This window comes from Cavia porcellus, unplaced genomic scaffold (assembly GCF_034190915.1).
Source record: "Cavia porcellus strain 051 isolate PalLab524CR breed Dunkin Hartley unplaced genomic scaffold, mCavPor4.1 scaffold_8, whole genome shotgun sequence".
NCBI classification, from domain to species: Eukaryota; Metazoa; Chordata; class Mammalia; order Rodentia; family Caviidae; genus Cavia; species Cavia porcellus.
Genome location: NW_026947491.1, coordinates 34,925,352 through 34,945,487, shown reverse-complemented (window position 1 = coordinate 34,945,487; position 20,136 = coordinate 34,925,352). Strand labels below are relative to the sequence as shown.

At 35.2% G+C, this 20,136-nt stretch overlaps 1 protein-coding gene across 4 annotated transcripts in view; it reads left to right on the top strand.

The window, feature by feature from the left end:
* Adamts20 (ADAM metallopeptidase with thrombospondin type 1 motif 20) overlaps positions 1-20,136 on the top strand; it is a 164,573-nt gene that overhangs the window by 122,542 nt on the left and 21,895 nt on the right. For 2 of the 4 annotated variants that reach the window (XM_063254583.1, XM_063254585.1), the window contains 9 exons: positions 755-922; positions 7,663-7,836; positions 7,915-8,085; positions 13,270-13,470; positions 14,149-14,278; positions 14,462-14,556; positions 14,643-14,737; positions 15,353-15,486; positions 19,797-19,888. In XM_063254583.1, coding sequence (XP_063110653.1) covers positions 755-922; positions 7,663-7,836; positions 7,915-8,085; positions 13,270-13,470; positions 14,149-14,278; positions 14,462-14,556; positions 14,643-14,737; positions 15,353-15,486; positions 19,797-19,888 — 1,260 coding nt within the window. The remainder of the gene's footprint in view (positions 1-754; positions 923-7,662; positions 7,837-7,914; positions 8,086-13,269; positions 13,471-14,148; positions 14,279-14,461; positions 14,557-14,642; positions 14,738-15,352; positions 15,487-19,796; positions 19,889-20,136) is intronic. The other 2 variants (XR_010049214.1, XM_063254584.1) reach the window with 2 other exon arrangements.

Here is a 20,136-nt window from a genome sequence, read left to right as displayed (position 1 = left end):
ACTCAGTATATGTATCTAAAAGAAGCTACATGTTAATGGTTGCCTCAGAACAATAAAAATTGTCATGGGATCCATGTCTTCCTTACTTAACATTTTCATGAATATAAATATATATTAATATTTGCTAAAGATATAAAATGTGTACTAGGAACTGAATTAGACATTTTATTTTATTCTTTTTAACAAGTTTGTAAGATTGGTGTTATTATCCCCATTAATCATTGAAGAATTAATGTTTGGTAAAGTATGCTTGAAGTTACCCAGATGTGAATAACAAAAACAGTGTTCATTGTTGGAGTACTGTCTTTTTCTGCCATAATGTGCTGGCCTTGCTCATAAAGTGATAATGGGCTGGGAAAAAAGGTCATTGTTTTTAAATTTGAAGAGGTATTTCACTTTGTTTTCTTACTAAACATATTGAAGGGGTGATGGTACATAGTGACTGACGGTCGAGAGAGATATCTTCCAGATTAATGCAGTAAACAAACCTGAATTGAACTGAACAATATACAGTTTCTTCTTTCTTAGTTTCCTGAACTAAGAGATCACTGAATTTTTTGGTTTTTAACAAGAATGAATGGCTTACGATAGCAACATCGACTAATGTGAGCAGATTGATAAATTTGAATTCTCTCTGATTTGAAATATCAAGATGTATCAATACAAATAACAAAGCAATGATGTTTTATTTCATTTCCTATTTCTTGAAGATAAACTAATAAATTAATTAAGAGAATTCATGTTTCTTTTCTAGTGCTCAGCTTCTTGTGGTAAAGGTATAAAATACCGTGAGGTGCTCTGTGTTGATCAATACCAAGAGAAATTAGAAGAAAATTACTGCAGCCATTTGCGGAAACCTAGAACTCACAAAGCTTGTAGATCTGTCAGATGTCCTTCATGGAAAGCCAATAGATGGAAAGAGGTATGTGGTATATTTTACAATTCCATACATATATTTTGCGATCAAAATGAAACTTTAATTTAGTTTTTGTTTTAAATAACTGTAAAACTTTTACTTCTTTAAAATGTGTATTATTAGCCAGACAGAGTGGCAAATACCTGTAATTCCAGCCCTTGTGAGGCTGAAGCAGGAGGATCACTGTGAGTTCAAGGCCACGTTGGGCTACAAAGTGAATTCAAGTGCAGCCTGAAATGTATGGTGAAACTGTCTCCAAAAAAAGGACAAAAATAAAATGAAATAAAATATAAATTATTTTGTTATACACTTATCTGCACTATGCTCCAAATTAGTACTGTACACTGTTGATATATGTGCTAAGTTAAGTAACAAATTAGTCATTTGATTTTTTTTGGTGGCCATAAATTGTTTGTTACTAAGTGACAGTGCTCTTGGCAGTCTAACAGCAAAATATATATAGGATGATGCATTAAGCAACAACCTTATTTCTATCCCTGCTTGTTGGATTTGAGCTAAGACTGCGTCTTAGAGAAATTGAACATATAATGATTATTGTATATCAAGAATTAGGGAGATGGGAAGTCTAGGTAACCTGGACTGGGATAAGACCAAAGTAGAAACAGGCAACAAAATAAAGCTGATATTAAGAGTTCTGGGCTGTGCATTCAGTTTGTAAACAAAGGCATCAAAGGCCAATACCCCCCCTGACATACTCAAGAAAGACTGTCCAGAATGTGAGTTGGAGGAGGCATGTGTCTAAGAGTGGTTTTCACGCAAACACTAGCTTGGAAAATGATCTCTTCATCTTTCCTGTTTCTGGGACAAAATACCTGACACCATAAATTAAAGGAAGAGACATTTATTTGGCTCAATGGTTCCATCTATTTTTGTCCATGGTTAGCTGGTTGTAAGGCAGAAACATCATCACAGAAGGATATATTAGGGCAAAACTACTCAATTCAGTGCAGCCAGGAAGCAGAGTACAGGGTAGGTAGAGTAACATCCAGAGATACACCCTCCAGAGGCATGAGTGCAGTGACCCACCCCAACAACATAGTCAGCAACAAACACCAGTGGATTAATCCACCGAGAAGTACAGCCATTCCACCATGCCCTCACCTCTCCAGGAGCCCCTTCACCTATTAAGTAGATAACCAAGGTTAATTGGTTTAATTAGGAGTAGACAAAAACCATAAATAAAGTCAGATTATTCACTGGAATCTTCACCTAAAACCCGATTTCATATAGCTGCTTCCACCAGTGCCTGAAGTTGCTTATCCATTGCTTAAAAAACCTGGTCTAGAAATGAAAAAGTTCTCCTGCCACAGAATTTGCTTATCTCTGTAAGATGTCAGAGTTAAATCTTTTGGGAAGAGGGAAGGTTTTAGCTAGAGAAAGTAGGGTCGTCAGGGCTCTCAAGTCCTAGCCCTAGAGCCTCAATACAGAAAACTAACCCTAAGTTTCCTTGTACAAGAGGCAATCTAGATCAAGAGTTAATGTTCTGGGAATTGTGGTTGGTATTTGACCAGACTCTAGGGACTAACGTGTTTAATTTCATTTCACTGAGGGTAAGAGCATTTGCTCCTAGATTAAATTTTGATCAACTAAATAAATGTTTTTCATTCTTTATCATAGGCATAATTTAAAGATGTCCCTCTTAACCTGTTGTATTTATGGAGAGTCATAACTATTCATTGAATTATTCAAAAAAGAAACATTGGTCCATCTTGGGTCCTTGGTTCTCACAGTATGCCTGTTACTCAATGGGTTCTTTCAGTTTTTCTGTCGCAGTAGCTTTGGAATTTCCATTGCTACCACCCTGGGGTAGTTCAATGATTTATCACCATTTGTTCCCAGGTCTACAATGGCTTCCCACATAGGTTCTGGCCTCTACTTACTTTTGTATGGTGTGAGCTCTAGAAGAACTCAAATATGTGCATGCTGCTTAACATGTCTTATGCTCTCTGTGAAAACTAAGTCTAAGGCTAGCACATGCTTCCTTCTTCAGCACTATCCAAGCCGCTCTTTGTCCCTGAGACAATGGATATCTGGTTAGCTATCTAACTTCATGACTATCTGAATGTACACTTTGAATACTGTTGACTTAATTGCAAAAGGACTCATCAACTCATTTAGCTAATAAATTTGTTGTATTGTGGGTTTGCTTAATGTGAAATGTTACTTTCTTTGAACCAAGTTGTGTCAGGATAAGGAAAAAGCTTTCCCCAAGAGGCGAAACACACACCATAAAGGCACTGAACCCCAAAGGTCACAGAGGCACCCAGTGTGAAGCAGATAAGTCTCAATTCTGATTTCAGCCAGCAGCCATAGGGGTAGCAGGGTAGGTGGGAGAGTTTGCCCTTCTGGGTACTAACATTCTCGTGGGTTTCTCGGATTCTTTTGCTGTTGTACAGCTGCTATGGCTGTTGTGGCTGATATTCATGAGATACCTTCTGGGCCTTGATCTCCAGCCTTGCAGGGGAGAATCTCTCATCAACGCTAAGGAACACCCACTAAAGGAATGTATTTCAGGGGAGTCAAAGGCACACATATAAATATTCAAAGACCATACAAGACCCAGATGCTTTTTGTACAGACTGATTTATTCTCTTTGAATTTTTTTTGTTACAGAGGTTATCTGCATTCAACCACACTGTCCCAAATCTTTTCCAGAAACAAATGATAATTTGTGAAGTTCTTGGCTTTTGATTTATTCTATAAAAAGTACTCACATGAAATTAATCATTGTAGGTTTCCTCTGTTACATATAATAATGTATTCAATAGAAGTGTGATTTCAGAGGTGGTCACATGATAATCACTAGCTGATGCTTTGTTCAGATTGTGAAAATTATAACATTGCTTTAATATAAACACTCACTGTGAAATAATTTCATTTTACACGATTCCTCAAAAGGAAGGACTCATTTAGTAAACTGTTGTCCGCAGAGGTACTCGGAAAGTGAGTTTTGAAAGAACACTTTACATCTTGAACATGATGTCTTTCTTTACGTGAGGATTTGGTAATGAATTTTAGTGACTGCTGCTAGACAGGAACAGATATTGCTGTATGGGACCATTTGTCTTCTGTGTCCAGATGATATCTTCAGAGGAAAATTAAAGTGCCAGCCTACGTTGTGCTATCAGTATGTGTAAATAAGTTATGTGGGTAGCTCCTCCTGTTGGAATTGAGATACACAGAGTTAGTGACTTAGTGCATTCCTGGCAATTATTTGTTATGTACAAGCACATATGGCTTCACAGTGCTCTCAGACATGTTAGCTAGATTTTTAAAGTTTAACACACTTGTAAATATATATCCCGGCAAAACTGCTAAAGGATCATAATGCTATTGAGAGGCCATACTATTAGACTGCTTAAAAGTCAATGCCAATACCTTCCTTATAGGTTTGACACTGGCTTGGGCATATGTAATAACTTTGCTATGGAAAAATCAAATTCCGGTCCCTGTGACATATCTAAGTAGGAAACAGATAAAAATTCTTGTAAATCCATGTGAAAATATTGGAAATACAAAAAATATGAATGTAGAATTCTGAGTAATGCAGCTGGAGATAACAGATTTAGAAATCAATCCTGTATAGAAGACGTTGCTCAGAGAGAGTTAGGTGTAAAAATGGCTAGGGATAAACAACCCAGAGGCATGCTAGTGTTTAAGGATGAACAAAGGAAGTAGAGTCAGGTAAAGATGAGAGAAAGCAATATAGGAAGTAAGAGTGTAACGCCAAGCCCCTCAAGTGACTGCAGGTGCAGAAGCAAGATGGCACCTCAGAACTGGCAAGGGGAGCCAAATGTGTTAGTGCCTCTCACCAAGAAAGGCTTTGAAAAACTTGTATTAAATTCATTTGGTAATTGGTGTCATTGGTGAGATAGGGCTGAGGAATATTAACTGGAGTAATAAATTATTCTTTGCTCAAATCTAAAATCATATTGATTTATTCTCTGAAAATCTGAAAAAGAAAAGTTACTCTTTTTTCAGCCATGAGTCCACTTGTTTCCCTTCAAGGAAGAAGTTCATATAAAAATACGGTAGCTACTCATGGTCTCAGTTTTTTTTTTTTTTCTAAAGTTGTGCTATGATCAAAGGACCAATAAAACAGTGTGGTTTGTTGAATTATAGGAAACTGTATTCATCTTGTAGAACTTCATGCTATGTTGTTTTGTGAATTTTTCCTAAATTTTTTTTCAGGTATGAAGTAGGTATCTGTCAAATACAGCTTATATATCTGATTTTTAAAAAAAAGTTTGCTGGAGACTTATTTCATGGAATAAATATTTTCCTAAGATCTTCAGATAAGCTAAATTGCATCCAGACATTTTAGTCTGTCTAACATTGTTCTTGGCACCAAGCACACATTAAATTATTTTCCCTATAGGAACAGCTATATTTTTGTGAAAACATTCAATGAATTAGTGAAATTCAGTAACTTTAAGCATAACATGCTTAACATAAAGCTATGTAGATATGTATAATGTTCTTCTTAGGTAAAAGCATGTAAATTCTCTTTAAAATCAGTAATTGCTTCTCATACATGTAAAACAGAAGAACTAAATTTAGTATTTTCCTTTATAGGTAGAAATGTTACCATAATTTGTATGCGGAATTTGAGCCTACTGGGTAAACGAAGTTGTTAGCTTTGGGGAATTTAAATTCTTTTCTTATAGATAGTTATACAATAAGATATGTTTGCAGATATATTACTGTTGTGGAAGAAAAAAAGAAAGAAAGAAATTAGCTTTCTGGGGCATTTAAAGACATAGGGAAGTAAAGAGTGACCTGATTTTTTCCCTGATAATATCACTATTGGGAATATTGATGGAGCCCTCAACAACTTTAATCAGTATGTGATCTCCATTCCCTTCTGGAATTAGAGGTTATATAAGCAACTGAACTCGCAAATTAAATAAACGCCCTTCGTGTCCAGAGGCAGAACATGGAGTCTAAGATTATTCCTGATACAAACCCCTGTTGAGGTTTGCACTTAGGACCTATCAAACACCCTTTCTTCCCTCTATTTCCCCTGTTTCTCTCTTTTAGAATGGAACCATCTGTCTTATGTCTGCTCCACCACGTAACTTGTTTGATTTCTTTACGTTTCTTTTCTTTTTTGGTGCTGGGAATCAAACTCAGGACCTTGCGCTTGCTGGGCAGGTTCAGTGCAACTGAACTATGTCCCTGGCACTTGCTTGATTTCATAGGTTCACACCTTAAGGAGGATTTGCCTCAGGATGACTCACACCTTCATCACACTCAGATCTGATTTAAATGGTAGTTAGATGAGACTCTGGACTTTAGACTTAAGTTGATTCTTAAGACTTGAGTTAAGACTTTTGAGATTAATGAGATGGAATGACTTATATTTTGCATGCATTTTAGGAGGCCAAGGGAAGGATGCTGTGCTCTGAATGTTTGAGATAGGGGTTCCAGAGGCCATAAAGGCAGATCTCTCTGGACTGGGATTAGTTCCTTTTAGAAAGAGAGTGAGAAGGTACATGCAGTGACCCAGACAGAGGGTTCTCATCAGGCTCTGAACCTGTGACATCTTGATTTTGAAATCTGCAGCCTTTAAGAAGTGTTAGAAATATATATTGTTTATCAGTCACCCACTTGAGGGCATTTTGCTGATGCAGCCTGAGAAGCAGCTAGAGTCAGTGCCTCAGGCAAGTGACTGAACCTGAATCTCAGCATCTTCAATCATGATACCTCTTTTAAGGAGCTGCTATTAGGGAAAAAAATGAAGGCAGGCAAATTCCACAGTAGAGGACAGACTTCACTGGTGCTAAAATCTGAAAGGGACCACCTGGTGCCAGATCAGACCTTACTGTCTTTGAGGCTCAAGGGGTTTTATAGGGTTGGAAGAGGAAATAGTGGTTATCTTGAGTTAGGTTGCACTGTAACCTTTGACCACTGGCCTGTGCATGTTTATCGCTAGGGCTCATCCTCTTGTCAAGGGCCTGTAGGTGGGGATGGCAGTTCTGTCTCTCTCATTCTTGATTTTTACCAAGGGTCTATAAATCTTGAGTGTTAAACTAGTTGGGACCTGATTAAGATGGCCATGGTCTAATTCTTTCCGTTGCTGTCAAAAATAAATGGACAGGAAATGTTATGTGAATTTTTATAAATAAAACAAAACTTTTCTTGTATACATATGAAAAATAAAGCCTGATGAGACTAAAATAGAGTTGACTGAATTTGGAATGTATATAACAGCTTCCACAAACTTCCATCTAATGAAGCATAATCATGATTCACCAAATCAGCAAATATTTGCATCCTTAAAAAGTTTGAACTATAGTAGGCACTGTAAGTTAAAAATGAACATAACACAATTTAAATTACTATCTATTGGGAGATAATGCATATAATATATGAATGTAACTTCAAGACAATGCAATACAGTAAGTTTATAATCATGTAGTGATTTTGTAGATATTAAGAATATTTAATTCTGCAGAGAGTTATCAACTGGGACATGACCTAAAATGAGATGATTTATTTGTCATAGTTTCTGGGAGACTTGAGGTACTTTATGTAACAGAGAAATCTACTTATATGTTTATTTAGAAGCTCTAGACAAGAAAATGTTAAAAAATACTTGTTGCAGTTATTGTGTACATGATACATAATATTTATAAGACATGAGATGTGATGGTTCTAAGGTGATATTTTTATATAATTTGACATTTATTATCTGTATTCACGTTATCTTGGCTCCTTTGTAGTGCTCTGTGACTTGTGGTTCTGGAATTCAGCAAAGAGACGTGTACTGTAGACTGAAAGGCATCGGTCGAGTAGCTGAAGAAATGTGTGACAGGTCCACTAGACCTTATTTTCAGAGGCAGTGTTGGGGTCACGACTGTGTAAAGTACCAGTGGATGGCAGGAAAGTGGACTGGCGTAAGTACTCTTAACAAGTGAACTTTCAAAGACTCTGAATAGGAGAATGCATGGCTCATTTTGTCTTTGCTTTTCTAGTGTTCCACATCATGTAAGAAAAAAGAAACTCATCGGCTAGTGAAGTGCATTGATGCACAAAACATGCAAGTGAATGAGAGTTTCTGTGATCCTTTAACCAGACCTCTTTCTGTGAAAAAATGCAGAAACTTGCCCTGCAAGTATGTTGTGGTAACGGGAGACTCAGCACAGGTAAGCTAAAACAAGGGAAGAGAAAAATATTGTTAGGTTCTAAAACCCGAACAATTTGAAACTAGGCCTAAAGTTTGAAAACCGAAGTAGGTAAAGGGCATACACACCGATCTAAGGAATAACATCACTGGCAATTGGATGGTGTGAATAGAATACAGCACCAGTATAACGAGCTATTAAACTCTAATGGGAGCCTGAAGTATCCATCCTTACCACTGTGAAACCAGTCACAAAAACAGTCCTGCAATCTGTTTCTGCTTAGTTACTCAGTTTTGGAAAATAGATTTTTGAGGTGCAATTGACATGCAATCAATTGCATATACTGATCATGTATGCTTTAAAGCCAGTACCATATAATTTAAAACCAGTACTATGTTCAAAATAGAGAGCATCTTCTATCACCCTCATGCTACTTCGTAATCCCTCTGTTCTTCCTTTCCCATAAATAACCTCAACTGTTTTACTAGTGTGAATTTTGTAGGGTTTTATATAATGAAATCACATAATATGTGCTACCTTTGTCTGATGCAAAATAAATTTTTCAGGATTGAGTCAGATTTTAGTATATATCAATGGTTTATTCTTTTTATTGTTAATTAACATTCCACTTTATAGATGTCTTTGAGTTTACTAATATTTTCTCCTCTCTGCCTGATCTACCTTACTGTTTTCACCTCCAATAATATAACCTTTATGTTTAGGAGGCTTTTTTAAAAGGGAATAAAACAAAACAATAAGAGGCCAGGGATTTAGCTCAGTGACATAAGCACCTGCCTGACAAGTGCAACGTCGTGAGTTTGATCCCTACTACAAACAAAAGCAAAAACAAAACAAAAAAAGCCCAATAAAATGAAACAAAACAATGAAAATGATATTGGACTTCGAAAACAAGACAGTAGGAAATCACAATAGCTACTCTATTGCATATTGTTATCCAATAAATACACGCTCAGACTACCAGGTTTAGATCGGCAAAGTCAATCAAACAATACAAGCATTAAGTTCATTCTGTACTTCAGTTGTTATCATCTCAGCCTGTGTTCCTTCAAATCAGCCCTTTGCTTACTGGAGGGATGGGTATATAGTTGGGTGGGGGTATAATCTTCTCTCTGGGCCTGCTTGCTAACTGACTCTCAGGGCCTACTTAAGTGACCACTGCTAGCACACACTTCTGGTTTTACTTCTTGATTCATTTTTAGGAGTTTGATGTCAGCTTCCTTTATATCTTCCATGCCTCCACATCATTTTTTAAAATCATGAAATAGTCATTAAAACATTTAAAAAAATTTTTGATATCTTTCAGTGATGCTTGTAGTATCTCTCTATGTATATGTGTTTATAATTTAGGGGGTTTTGTATACATGTGTGCAGCTATCAGCATGATCTAATTTCAGAACATTTTGTCATACCCTAAAGAAATCTCATACCTATTAATAGTCATATCTCACTGTCCCACTTTCCTGTGGCTCCAGACAATCCTAATTCTTTTTGTCTCTGTGGATTTTCCTGTTCTGAACAACTGCATAATATATGTGGCTGGCTTCTTTCATTTACTATATTTTTAAGGTTTATCTACTGTGTAGCATACATGTGTACCTCGTCTTTGTGAGCCTGAATAGTCTTTCATTTTAAGGGTATGAGATATTTTGTTCATTCTTTAGTGAGTTGATGGACCTTTGCAGATGTCTATTACAAATCCTGAGATTCTTGTTGAAAATGAATTGAGAAAAATATATTGAATTATTTCTGATTACATTTCTGTTCCTTTATGTGTATGTCTCTCATTATGGCATTGTCATATAATCTTGGTTACTGTACTTTCATAGTAAGTTTTGGCATCAGGAAGTACATGTGAATCAACTGTGGCTTTTTTTTCCAAGGTGGTTGGGCAATTCTGAGTCCTTTACATTTCTATGTAATTTTTAAAATGTGTTTGTTAAATTCTGTGAAAAAAAGCTGGATTTTTGATTGAGATTACAAATCCTGGTCAATTTGGAGACCATCACTATTTTAACCATTTGATCTTCCAATCCATGAACATGGACTATCTTTTCTTTCATTTAGGTCCTATTTAATTTTTTTCCAGAATGTTTTATAGTTTCAATGTGCAAGTCTTGCACTTGTTAACTTTACTCCTAAGTATTTTACTTTATTATGCTTTTTCTTGTTTAAATGGGATTGTTCTCGTAATTTCATTTTCTGGTTGTCCATTGCTAATATATATATATAAATAGAATTGATATTTGTGTATAAAACATGTTTGTTGGATCTAATTTTGTGTGTGTAATGTTTGAAGTTTTCTACGTATAACTTTATACCACTTGTGTATAGACATGCAGAAATATCTCAGTTCACTAATAAAGTTCATGAACTGAAGTATCACTGTAATTTTATTTCTTTAAATGTGGATACTTCTTTTTCTTGGCTAATTTTCTTGACTAAAGACTCTAGAACATCAAATAGAAGCAGATTAAAATAGATTTATTGGACATATCCCTACTTTGTACAAAAGGCCTTCTGATTTTACAGTTAAGTTTGTTAACTATGGATTTTTTTGGGTATTCACTTTATCATATTGAGGAAATATTCTTCTAGTTCTAGTGTGCTGAGTGTTTTAATCATGAAAATGTGTTTGTTTCTGTTAAAATTTTTTCTGCATCTATTGATATAACCATGAAATTTTTGTCCATTATTCTATTAGTGTAACAGTTGTTGATCTCCATGTATTGAAACAACTTTGTATTGTGGGATAAATCTACTTGATCATTGTGCATAATTCTTTTTTATGTGTGGCTGACATTTTGTTAGTGTTTTGTTGAGAATCTTTGTGTGTACATTCATAAGGGACTTTAGTCTGTCGTTTTTGTGTGGTATCTTTTCAGTTTTGGGGAGATACTGGCTTCATGGGATGAGTTTGGAAGTGTTTCCTTTCTTCTGTCTTTTATTGAAATTTGGGAAGGTTGGTGCTAATTCTTTAAATACACGGGGCTACTATTTGTGTGAAGTGTTTTAAGTTACAAATTCAGCCTCTTGTGACAAGTTTGTTTAGATTTCCTCTCTTTCACAAAATTATTGCTGTTTCTACTTTTCATGGTTTGTTTCGTGAGTTTTATGAGCTTAAATTTGTGTTTTCTATGATACATGATCACTAATGTTTCTGCTAACCTAATTTAGTTTTCAGATGATTAGACAGTGATTTTCTTAAATATCTGAAAGCAAGTTGTAAGAGGCTCTGTGAGTGTGCATGTGTGCACATATGTAAATGTGCATCCTCAACACAGCCAGGCAATTGACAACTAAGTTCCTGCCATTGACAGCCTACAAGTCAGCTTGAGGTGAAAGAATAGGCCCTCCTCAGGTATTTTCTAAGCATCTGGACAACTCTGAACATATGTGTAATCTATATATATCTACACATTGATAAATTGGAGATTTTCAAAATCCTTTAGGTGTCTAATTCCCCAGCTTTTCTTTTTAAGCTTTTAGGCCAATCTGTTTTTTTCACAGTATCCACCACCTCTGGAAATTACAAAGTTAAACAATAGCTTCAGTTATGTTGAACAAATACCTTCAAAGCTTTTAGAACTAGGAAAATTAAGTCAAATAAAGACAACCTCTTGCAAGTGTTGCCTTCCACAAAACTGCTGAACAGTGATGACAATTCTTTGGGAGTGGCTTTGAGGAATGTCCAAGCCTGTCCTACCCATGACAGTGGCTGCCACATTGCTGGTTTTTACTTTTGATTGCAGGACTATTAATTTTTAAGGCTACTAAAGAGCAACATAAAATACCCAGAGCTCACTCTTCTTACCACAATTCAGCTGTGTTTTTTGAATGAATGTCTCCTGGTACTCAAAGTCTTTGGTTAATTTCCAGAGTTTTTAAAAGTTGATGTGATAAATTCTTTCAGTTTCCTTGTTGCTATATGAAGAAGAGAATATTTAGATGTCCTTACTCTGCAATTTTCTTAGATGGTGTCTCTAGTATGTTTTGATTCATGCATGAGTTTTTCTCTTTGTTACAAGTCTGACTTTTGTACTTCTTTGCATGTTTTTAAATTTGTTATTTTCTGTCAAATGTTGCAAATTTTGCCTTATGGTACTGGGTATACTTCATTCCTATGTATATATTTGAGCATTTTAATGGGATGCAGTTATTTCATCTGGAAGCAGTTGGGTACTCTTTCACGTTGCTCATAAGATTTGTTAGGCCAGTGCAGTATGTTGGTTAATCTGGGGTTGATTATCTTCCTCTACAGCGGTGAGACTTTTTTGAGCACTGTATTGCTTCCTGTGATAATGTTTCAATTTGGTTGGAGGGTACAGGCACCATGCTCAGCCCTGTGTGACTGTCAGGTACCGCACAGTAACTCCTAAGCCTTTTGGTCAATTCATTCTCTGGCTTTGGTTGGTGTTCTAACATGCATGTGTGTACTGGTCATAGATCTACTGTCTCTTTTCCTCATACCATGACCTTCAGAGCTGCAGGCTGGAACAATTATAGGATCATCTTGTTTGTTTCCCATTTCCCGGGCAGCTCTATACTTTATTGTTTCCTGTTGACTATCTTTAAAGTCATTGTTCAATATGTTTTATCCAGGTGTTGGTTGCTACAAGTTAGAAGGCAAATATATTCCTTTATACTTTATTTTTGCCTGAAGTACAAATCTATTTGCCTACTTTCAGCCTGGGACTTTAGTCCTTTTTCTACTTATGTATTTAAACAAATGAGACTACACTCTATACATTAAGATACTTATATCTCTATACTTGTACATAGTCATTAATAAGCTAAACTAATGAGCTTTACATCAGGTAAGAACTCTCAATATTTTCATTTCTCCAAAACTATGCTTATTGGGAAATAATTTCTTTGAGTAAGATAATGTTTAGTGATGCAATGGAAGATAAGATAAAAGAATAAAACAAAACAAAATTAGAGAAATCCAAGGCTCTACAGATAGAAGACCACACCTAAATTCAGGTTCTTCTATTTATTAGTACAAGACTGGGGAAGTTGCCTAATGTTTTCTAACCTTTGTATCCTCATTTATAAATAAGGCTTATTAAATGAGTTTATTGTGGAGATGGCACAACAATATATGCGTTAGGTACTTGACAAATAATAGACTTTAGTTAAGTTTCTGGTCCTCTTCTTATCTCATTGTTTGTATGTATTTTTCAGTGTGCAAGTAATTGTGGATTTAGTTATAGACAAAGGATTACATACTGCATTGAAATCCAGTCTATTAAGAAACATAAGCTCCATCAACTTTGGCCCATAGTCTATCAAGAATGCCCTGTGCTAACTCCCTTTCAGATTTACAAATGCAATATTAAAAGCTGTTTGCATGTGGCCACTTGGAAAGTTGACAAATGGAGCAAGGTCAGTATACAATTATGAATTTAAAATGTTTTGGGTAAGAATTTCCATGGGTGAAGTTCTTGGTAATCTGCATGTCTACTGGATCCTAAGAGTTGTTTCACATCCTATTGTCTAAAAACTGATTTATCAACTTCTTGTACATATACTTCATCTCCTGTGCTTGTTATAGTTTGCTTATACATTTAGGACTTATTTCTTCTTCGTATAAAACCATGAATAGTTGCTTGTATTTTATAGGTACTTAAAAATAGGCTAATTGAAGAAGTAAATTCATTACTCGAATATATGCGTAATAAATGTTTTTGAACTATATTCTACTCTGAATTTAATTGCTAAAAGAATAAGTATCCCTTTGCAAACTCAGCATGGAATTTAAAGAGAAAAACTTTTACTAGTCTTAATAACCATAATTAATTAATGCATTTTAAGCATTTACAATATACTGTTGATATAACTACAAAAATTAGTAAAAAGAAGCTAGTAACTAAAACAATAGAATTAGACTTGTCCCTAAGTAATTCTTCCTTCTGTATAGCCCCTGTGTATTTTTGCAACTTGAGTCAGTCTAGCCATTATTGATCCTCAATTGACTGAAAGAACGTAGACTGAAAAGATGAAGCATGAATTTATCATACTTATTATGTTAAATTTTACCTTCAGATTTTACTCTTTTCACAGTGCTCAGTGACTTGTGGAGCTGGGATAATGGAGAGAAGAGTGGAATGCGTGGATGAGAATGGTTGGCCTAGTGACTTGTGCTTAAAGCGTTTAAAACCTGATGCACAAAAAAAATGTTATGTCAATGATTGTAAGTAAAAGATTCGAAAGTCTATCTAGTGTATAAGCATTCTAAAGAAGTTTTAGTTAAAATGTGAAAGAAATATATGAAGCAGTCGACTATTCTACACCACGAAGTATTAGATTCTTTAGAATAAGTTCATGCTGTGTTTGTGATTGTTCAGTGACGATGTATGCTAATTTGTCTTTAAAGGTAAATCATTTAGCACCTGCAAAGATATCCAAGTTAAAGGCAATGTTACCAAGGATGGTGATTATTACCTTAACATCAAGGGAAGAATAATAAAGGTATTATGAAATCTGTTCCTCATTGATTTTAATATTAACCATTGTCTTTGGAAGAAGTTTTCCTGATGTTTGCATTCTTTGTTTAGATCCATTGTGTGGACATGCACTTGGAGAACCCCAAGGAATATTTATCACTGGTCAAAGGTGAAGAAGACAACTTTTCTGAAGTATATGGATTTAGGTATTAGCTGTGTTTTGTCAAGTGTATTTTTAGAATTCTCTAAAGTTAAATAACTTAGTCGACTGTCAACAGTTACGTGGATAAAGAAATTGTGGTACATGTACAAGTGGAGTATTATTCAACCATACAGAAGGATTAAATAAGGTCATTTACAGGAAAATATATGGAACTAGAAGCCATCATACTGAGTTAAGTAAACCAGATTCAGAAAGTTAAATTCCACATATTTTCTTTAATTTGAGAAACCTAATTAATGCATTAATTAAGGGAGAAATGACAGGAAACTAGGAAGTGACTTTTAGAGAAGGGGCAGGAAATCAAAGGGAGGAGAAAGAAAGGGACCCGTGAGCTCATGGGAGAGAAAAAGAAAAATTGTTTCAGTGAGTAACTAAGTTGAGCCTGAACTTGCAGTCTTCCTGCTTCAGTCTCCCAGAGTGCTGGAATTACTGGCATGCACCACCATGCTCTGCTTACTACATTTTCACTTTACTGGTTGACCTATAATATTGAAGGGAAAGAGCGCATATCTTTTGCTTCCTCACGTCTGAAGCTTACCATTCATCCACATGAAGTCTGTTGGATATGTCTAACACTAAATATATTCCAATGTTACAGACTTCAGAATCCATATGAATGTCCTTTTAACGGAAGCAGAAGGAAAGACTGCAAGTGTAAAAATGACTACATAGCTGCTGGATACACTGTTTTCAGCAAAATAAGAATCGATCTCATTTCCATGCAAGTTAAAAGTAAGTGCAAATTCTCTATGTTTAAAACACAAAAGCCTTCATTTGTAATTGAAAACCTAGCAATATATTGGGATATATGATTGCCATGGTTATTATTTTATAATGTATATAATCATCACTCATTAGTTCATTTACAGTTAATTCAACTGCTATTTTTTATTTTATCAAACAAAGCTTCCCTACTGCTAGACATTCGATTGGGTGCTGAGTGCACAACAGCAAATACATAAGTACATGCATATCTAATTCCTCTCCTTTTTCTTCTAAAAAAATTGTATGGTAAAAAAAAGTCTTGATGAAATTAAACCTTTCCCCAACCCCACACCTATGCTATGAAACTGAATGAGGCACATCACACACAGCCCTTCTGGTCAGATTCATTCTTTTTAAATGTATTATCTTTGGTGAGATGGGGTCTCACTATGTTGAAATCCTGGGCTCCAGCGGTCCTTCTGCCTCAGACTATAGCACTACAGGCAAACGCCACCATGGGTGACTCTGATTGGAATCATATTAAAGGCAAAACTACTAAGCTCTACAAGGACCCGTGGGGCTACCAAGAAGTGATCCTGCTGTATTTCTCTAGTGCATTTCTCACCTTCCACTTTATTCATAAATAGCAAAAAACTTTTCTAGTTTTAAATTTCTAAAATCTTAACATTTCTACTCTATTCATTGCTGGTGATCTTTCTCATTTCACTGAGAAAAATAAGAACAACCTTATTTCCACAAGGGAATTTCTACAAGTTGCAACCACCACATCTACCAACCCACCGGAATTTTTACCTGTGTACTTTGGCACTTCTCTTATTTGCTATAGTTGAATTATTCATGGTCTCCTCTAAAGTAAACTCCTCTGCCTGTACCTTAGCTTCATTCCTTGTACCTACTCAGAAGTGTTATTTCAACAAATTTTCATCTCCCCTTCGTCATTAGTTCTTCTTTGCTGGATCATTTATGTGCTGCAGAAAAAAATACACTCTCATCTCTCCTTTTATTATTATGAATAATTTCTTTCAACTCTCTTCCAGTCTAGCCGCTGCCCAATTTCTCTGTTTCTTTATAGCAATTTTACTATAAAAGAGTTATTTTTCCCCCTTTCTGATTTCTATTCCTGCATCCTGTCCTGAACTCATTCAAGTTAGTTTCTTCATACTACTCCCAGGAAACAGACTTTATTAAAATTGTAAGTGACTTCCAAATCTCCAAATCCAATAATTCTTGCCAAATCCTTGCCTTTCATATTACATGATAAAATAGCAATATTTGGCTTCCAGGATAACGTATCATCATTGTTGTGTGCCTCTTTTGGCTACCCTTTCTCTTATCTTTCTCGCTTTTTCTCAATCTGGGTAACTGCTCTTCATCCTCCATAGCATTGAATGTTGGGTGCTGGATGTGGTACGGTGTTTCTGTAGGTAAAACTAGCAGTATCTTTATTTTTTTCTTCTACAAATATATAAAGTCTATCTATCGTAAAATTATACTAGATGAATTTTAACATGCACACTGAAATAGGCTAAATTGTGCTTTCCCATTTATTTGTTGAATCTTTAATAAATTTTTTGTATTTAGAGAAGGAAATTTGAGCTATATTTAGATTTAGATGAAATCATAAAAATGGAGCCTTCAAAATGGGATGAGTTCCCTTTAGGAAGAGGAAAAGATACCAGAGCTCTCTCTCTGTCATGGGAAGGTAAGCAGGTCTTCAGCCATTTGGAAGTCAGTGAAACAACCCTCACCAGAGCCTAACCATGCTGCCTCTTTGATCTCAGACTCCTAGCCCTCAAAACTGTGAGAAATAAATATTCATTGGTTAAACTGTCCAGTCTGTGCATTTTTGTTTTGACAGCCTGAAGTTTAAAATATATGGCAAATCTCATACTAGCTCATTTGCTAACACTTGGTCCAAATCCAGATACCAGCTGATATTCCTGCAAAGTATCATTCCATCTCCTTTCTTCTGATCCAGAGGCTCCTCTCAACAGATAAGCCAGAGCAATCTCATGAATTATATGATCTGTCAAGCCTTGTATATTATTTCATTTGATGTTTTAATCCTGAGCTCTGTTCAACACTTTCCAGATGTATCTTGTCTAACTCAATGAAACCAAGAATTATTTTACAGAGCAACAAAACTCAACACTATCTTCTCACTCTGCTTGCATACTGGGTTCCAAACATATTGGACCTTTGCTGTTCTTGGAATTCTAGGCCTTCTCCCTTACTATTCTACCATCTGGGAATTCTCATCCCACAATTTTCTATGTGGTTTATTCATTCATCTTTGAAGGCCTCTGCTGAAACTCACCTTCTTACTAAATTAAACTCTTTTTCTGTGAAATCTATGTTCCTGCTGTATTTTTTTGATTTATCCTGGCAATTATCACCCCTAACATATTCCAACAACTTTTTTATTATGTCTCACTCTCTGGTAGGATTCCATTTCCATCGAGCTCTTTTTCATCATTGTTGTGTTCTCCAAATCCATGAGTTCCCAGCATAAAATAAGTGGAAAGTAACCATTTCTTGAATTAGAAGTCTTTACTTTCCTCAAGAAGCTTTTAGGGAAAATAACTTTGAACAATTTTGAAGATAAATTCAATTTAACTAAAGTGGGGAAAATTAGTTTAAGGGAGAGGGAAAAGCACGAACAAAGTCATGGAAAGGAAAAGCATTTTGGTGACATCAAAGGATAAAAGTCATCCAGTTTGTCTAACTACAAATTGAGTGGAGCTGGAGGGACAGTAGCCTATTAGAGAAGGTCCCTTGGAGCAGGTCTTGAAGACAAATGTATACCAACTACAATGATCCCCCTTACGGTATCTGTGGAAAAACAATTAGATATCAAGTGCTACAATTCAGGAAGAAAGTGATGGGGCTCAACATAGGGTGATGGGTCAGTGGAGAGAGTTATTTGAAAAATATTAGAAGTAACTAGAGGGTTTTCTGACAGGAGGAATGTGGGAAACAATGAAATGGACTATTTAAAAAGATTTTATTTAGAAAGATTTCCAGAATAACCAAGTGGATGATTGTTTATAGTTCAGTGAGACAGAAAATAAAGTGGGGGAAATAAATTTGGAGAAGCAGTTTATTCTTTTAGCTTTCATGTGTCAAGTTAGGGATACTTGTGGGTCATCCAATAGTGGTGCCTTATAGGAATTTGATATTTGGTCTGGAACTCATCAGAGTCAAGTGGAGTGGATATATACTCAGAGTCTTCATTGGCATATGAAACTGTTCTGTTGGCTAGTCATTATGCCTGTGGAAGACATAGTCAATCATACTTTGAAAGTTGTGTTTCTCTCCACCCTAGCCTACCCTGTAAGTGCAGTGCACATGAAATGCAGTATTTGTCCATTTACTCTGGCAAATTGTAAGCCACCAAGATGAATTTGGGAAGAGATGCACAAATCAGCTCTCACTGTGTGGTCCTCTATTGTTTTGACTAACTGTCCATGGAAGAAGGTAGATATCTGTAGAAATGTTACCTTTGAAGATCGACTCCAGAGAACTGATGTCATTGTGGGGAATGACATGATCTTTCATTTTCTCAAAAAGTAAATTGTTTGAAACAACAACTCAGTGGAAGTGCAAACCACTGTCTAAATAATTTGGTTAGGATATTATTTTAATGATTCAAGCATGAATAAATGATTGGAACAGATGAGTTTTAGGATTTCTTCCAAACTGTTTTTGAAGCAATAATTCTAGTCTTGGCAGTTTATGTAAAATCTCCATTGCTATTACCTACCAATCAAGAAATTTTGGTAGCAAAATCAAAAGCAAGATGAAAACAAAACAAAACAAAACAAAAGAATAATATATTATAATAACATAAGAAATCAAAGAAAGTAGCACATATTTTTGCTTGATTTTTTGGACTGTCCAAATCAATAGTCATATTTGCAGTGTATATGTACTCATATATCATTTTGGTATAATTTCTCTTACTTTTTAATAATCTTTTTCTTCAGTATTTTTTATCCCAACCCCACTTCCTTTATTTTAGGTACTTGATATAAGACCTAATAAAGCATTTATTTAATTTTAAGTCTTCTGTTTCAACTACAAATGTATCTGTTTTTTTATTTTTGAAGGCAGCTTATGAGATCAACATTTTTATATTAAAGAAAATCTATTCATTGAAAGACTTTTATCTTATGCATTATAATTATTAAAATCTTTTTAAAACTTTTGAGCTAATTACCCAAATGCATTTAAGATAATAATATGAAAACTGCATGTTTGACAATAATGGTTGTGTTATCATCTCAATGCTATAAAATATGCTTTTTATTTTCTAGCTACAGATCTCCTTTTTTCTCAGACACTAGCTGGAAAAGCAATTCCATTTGCCACAGCTGGAGATTGCTATAGTGCTGCCAGATGCCCACAGGTATTTCATCTTTATTTGATTATTTTTCCTTCTTCTTGAAAAAGTAATAGGTTTGTCTTCATTCACTTTCTTGTCCAGATTCTTGCAAAATACTTAAGAATATATATACATATAACTTCATATATGTATATATATATAGAGACATATCTGTATATATCTTCCTATATGTACCTTATTCCAAAAGTTGTAGATAAATACTGGAGTACTAGCTTTATTTGAAAGATGTTAACAAGAGTTTTAGACTTTTC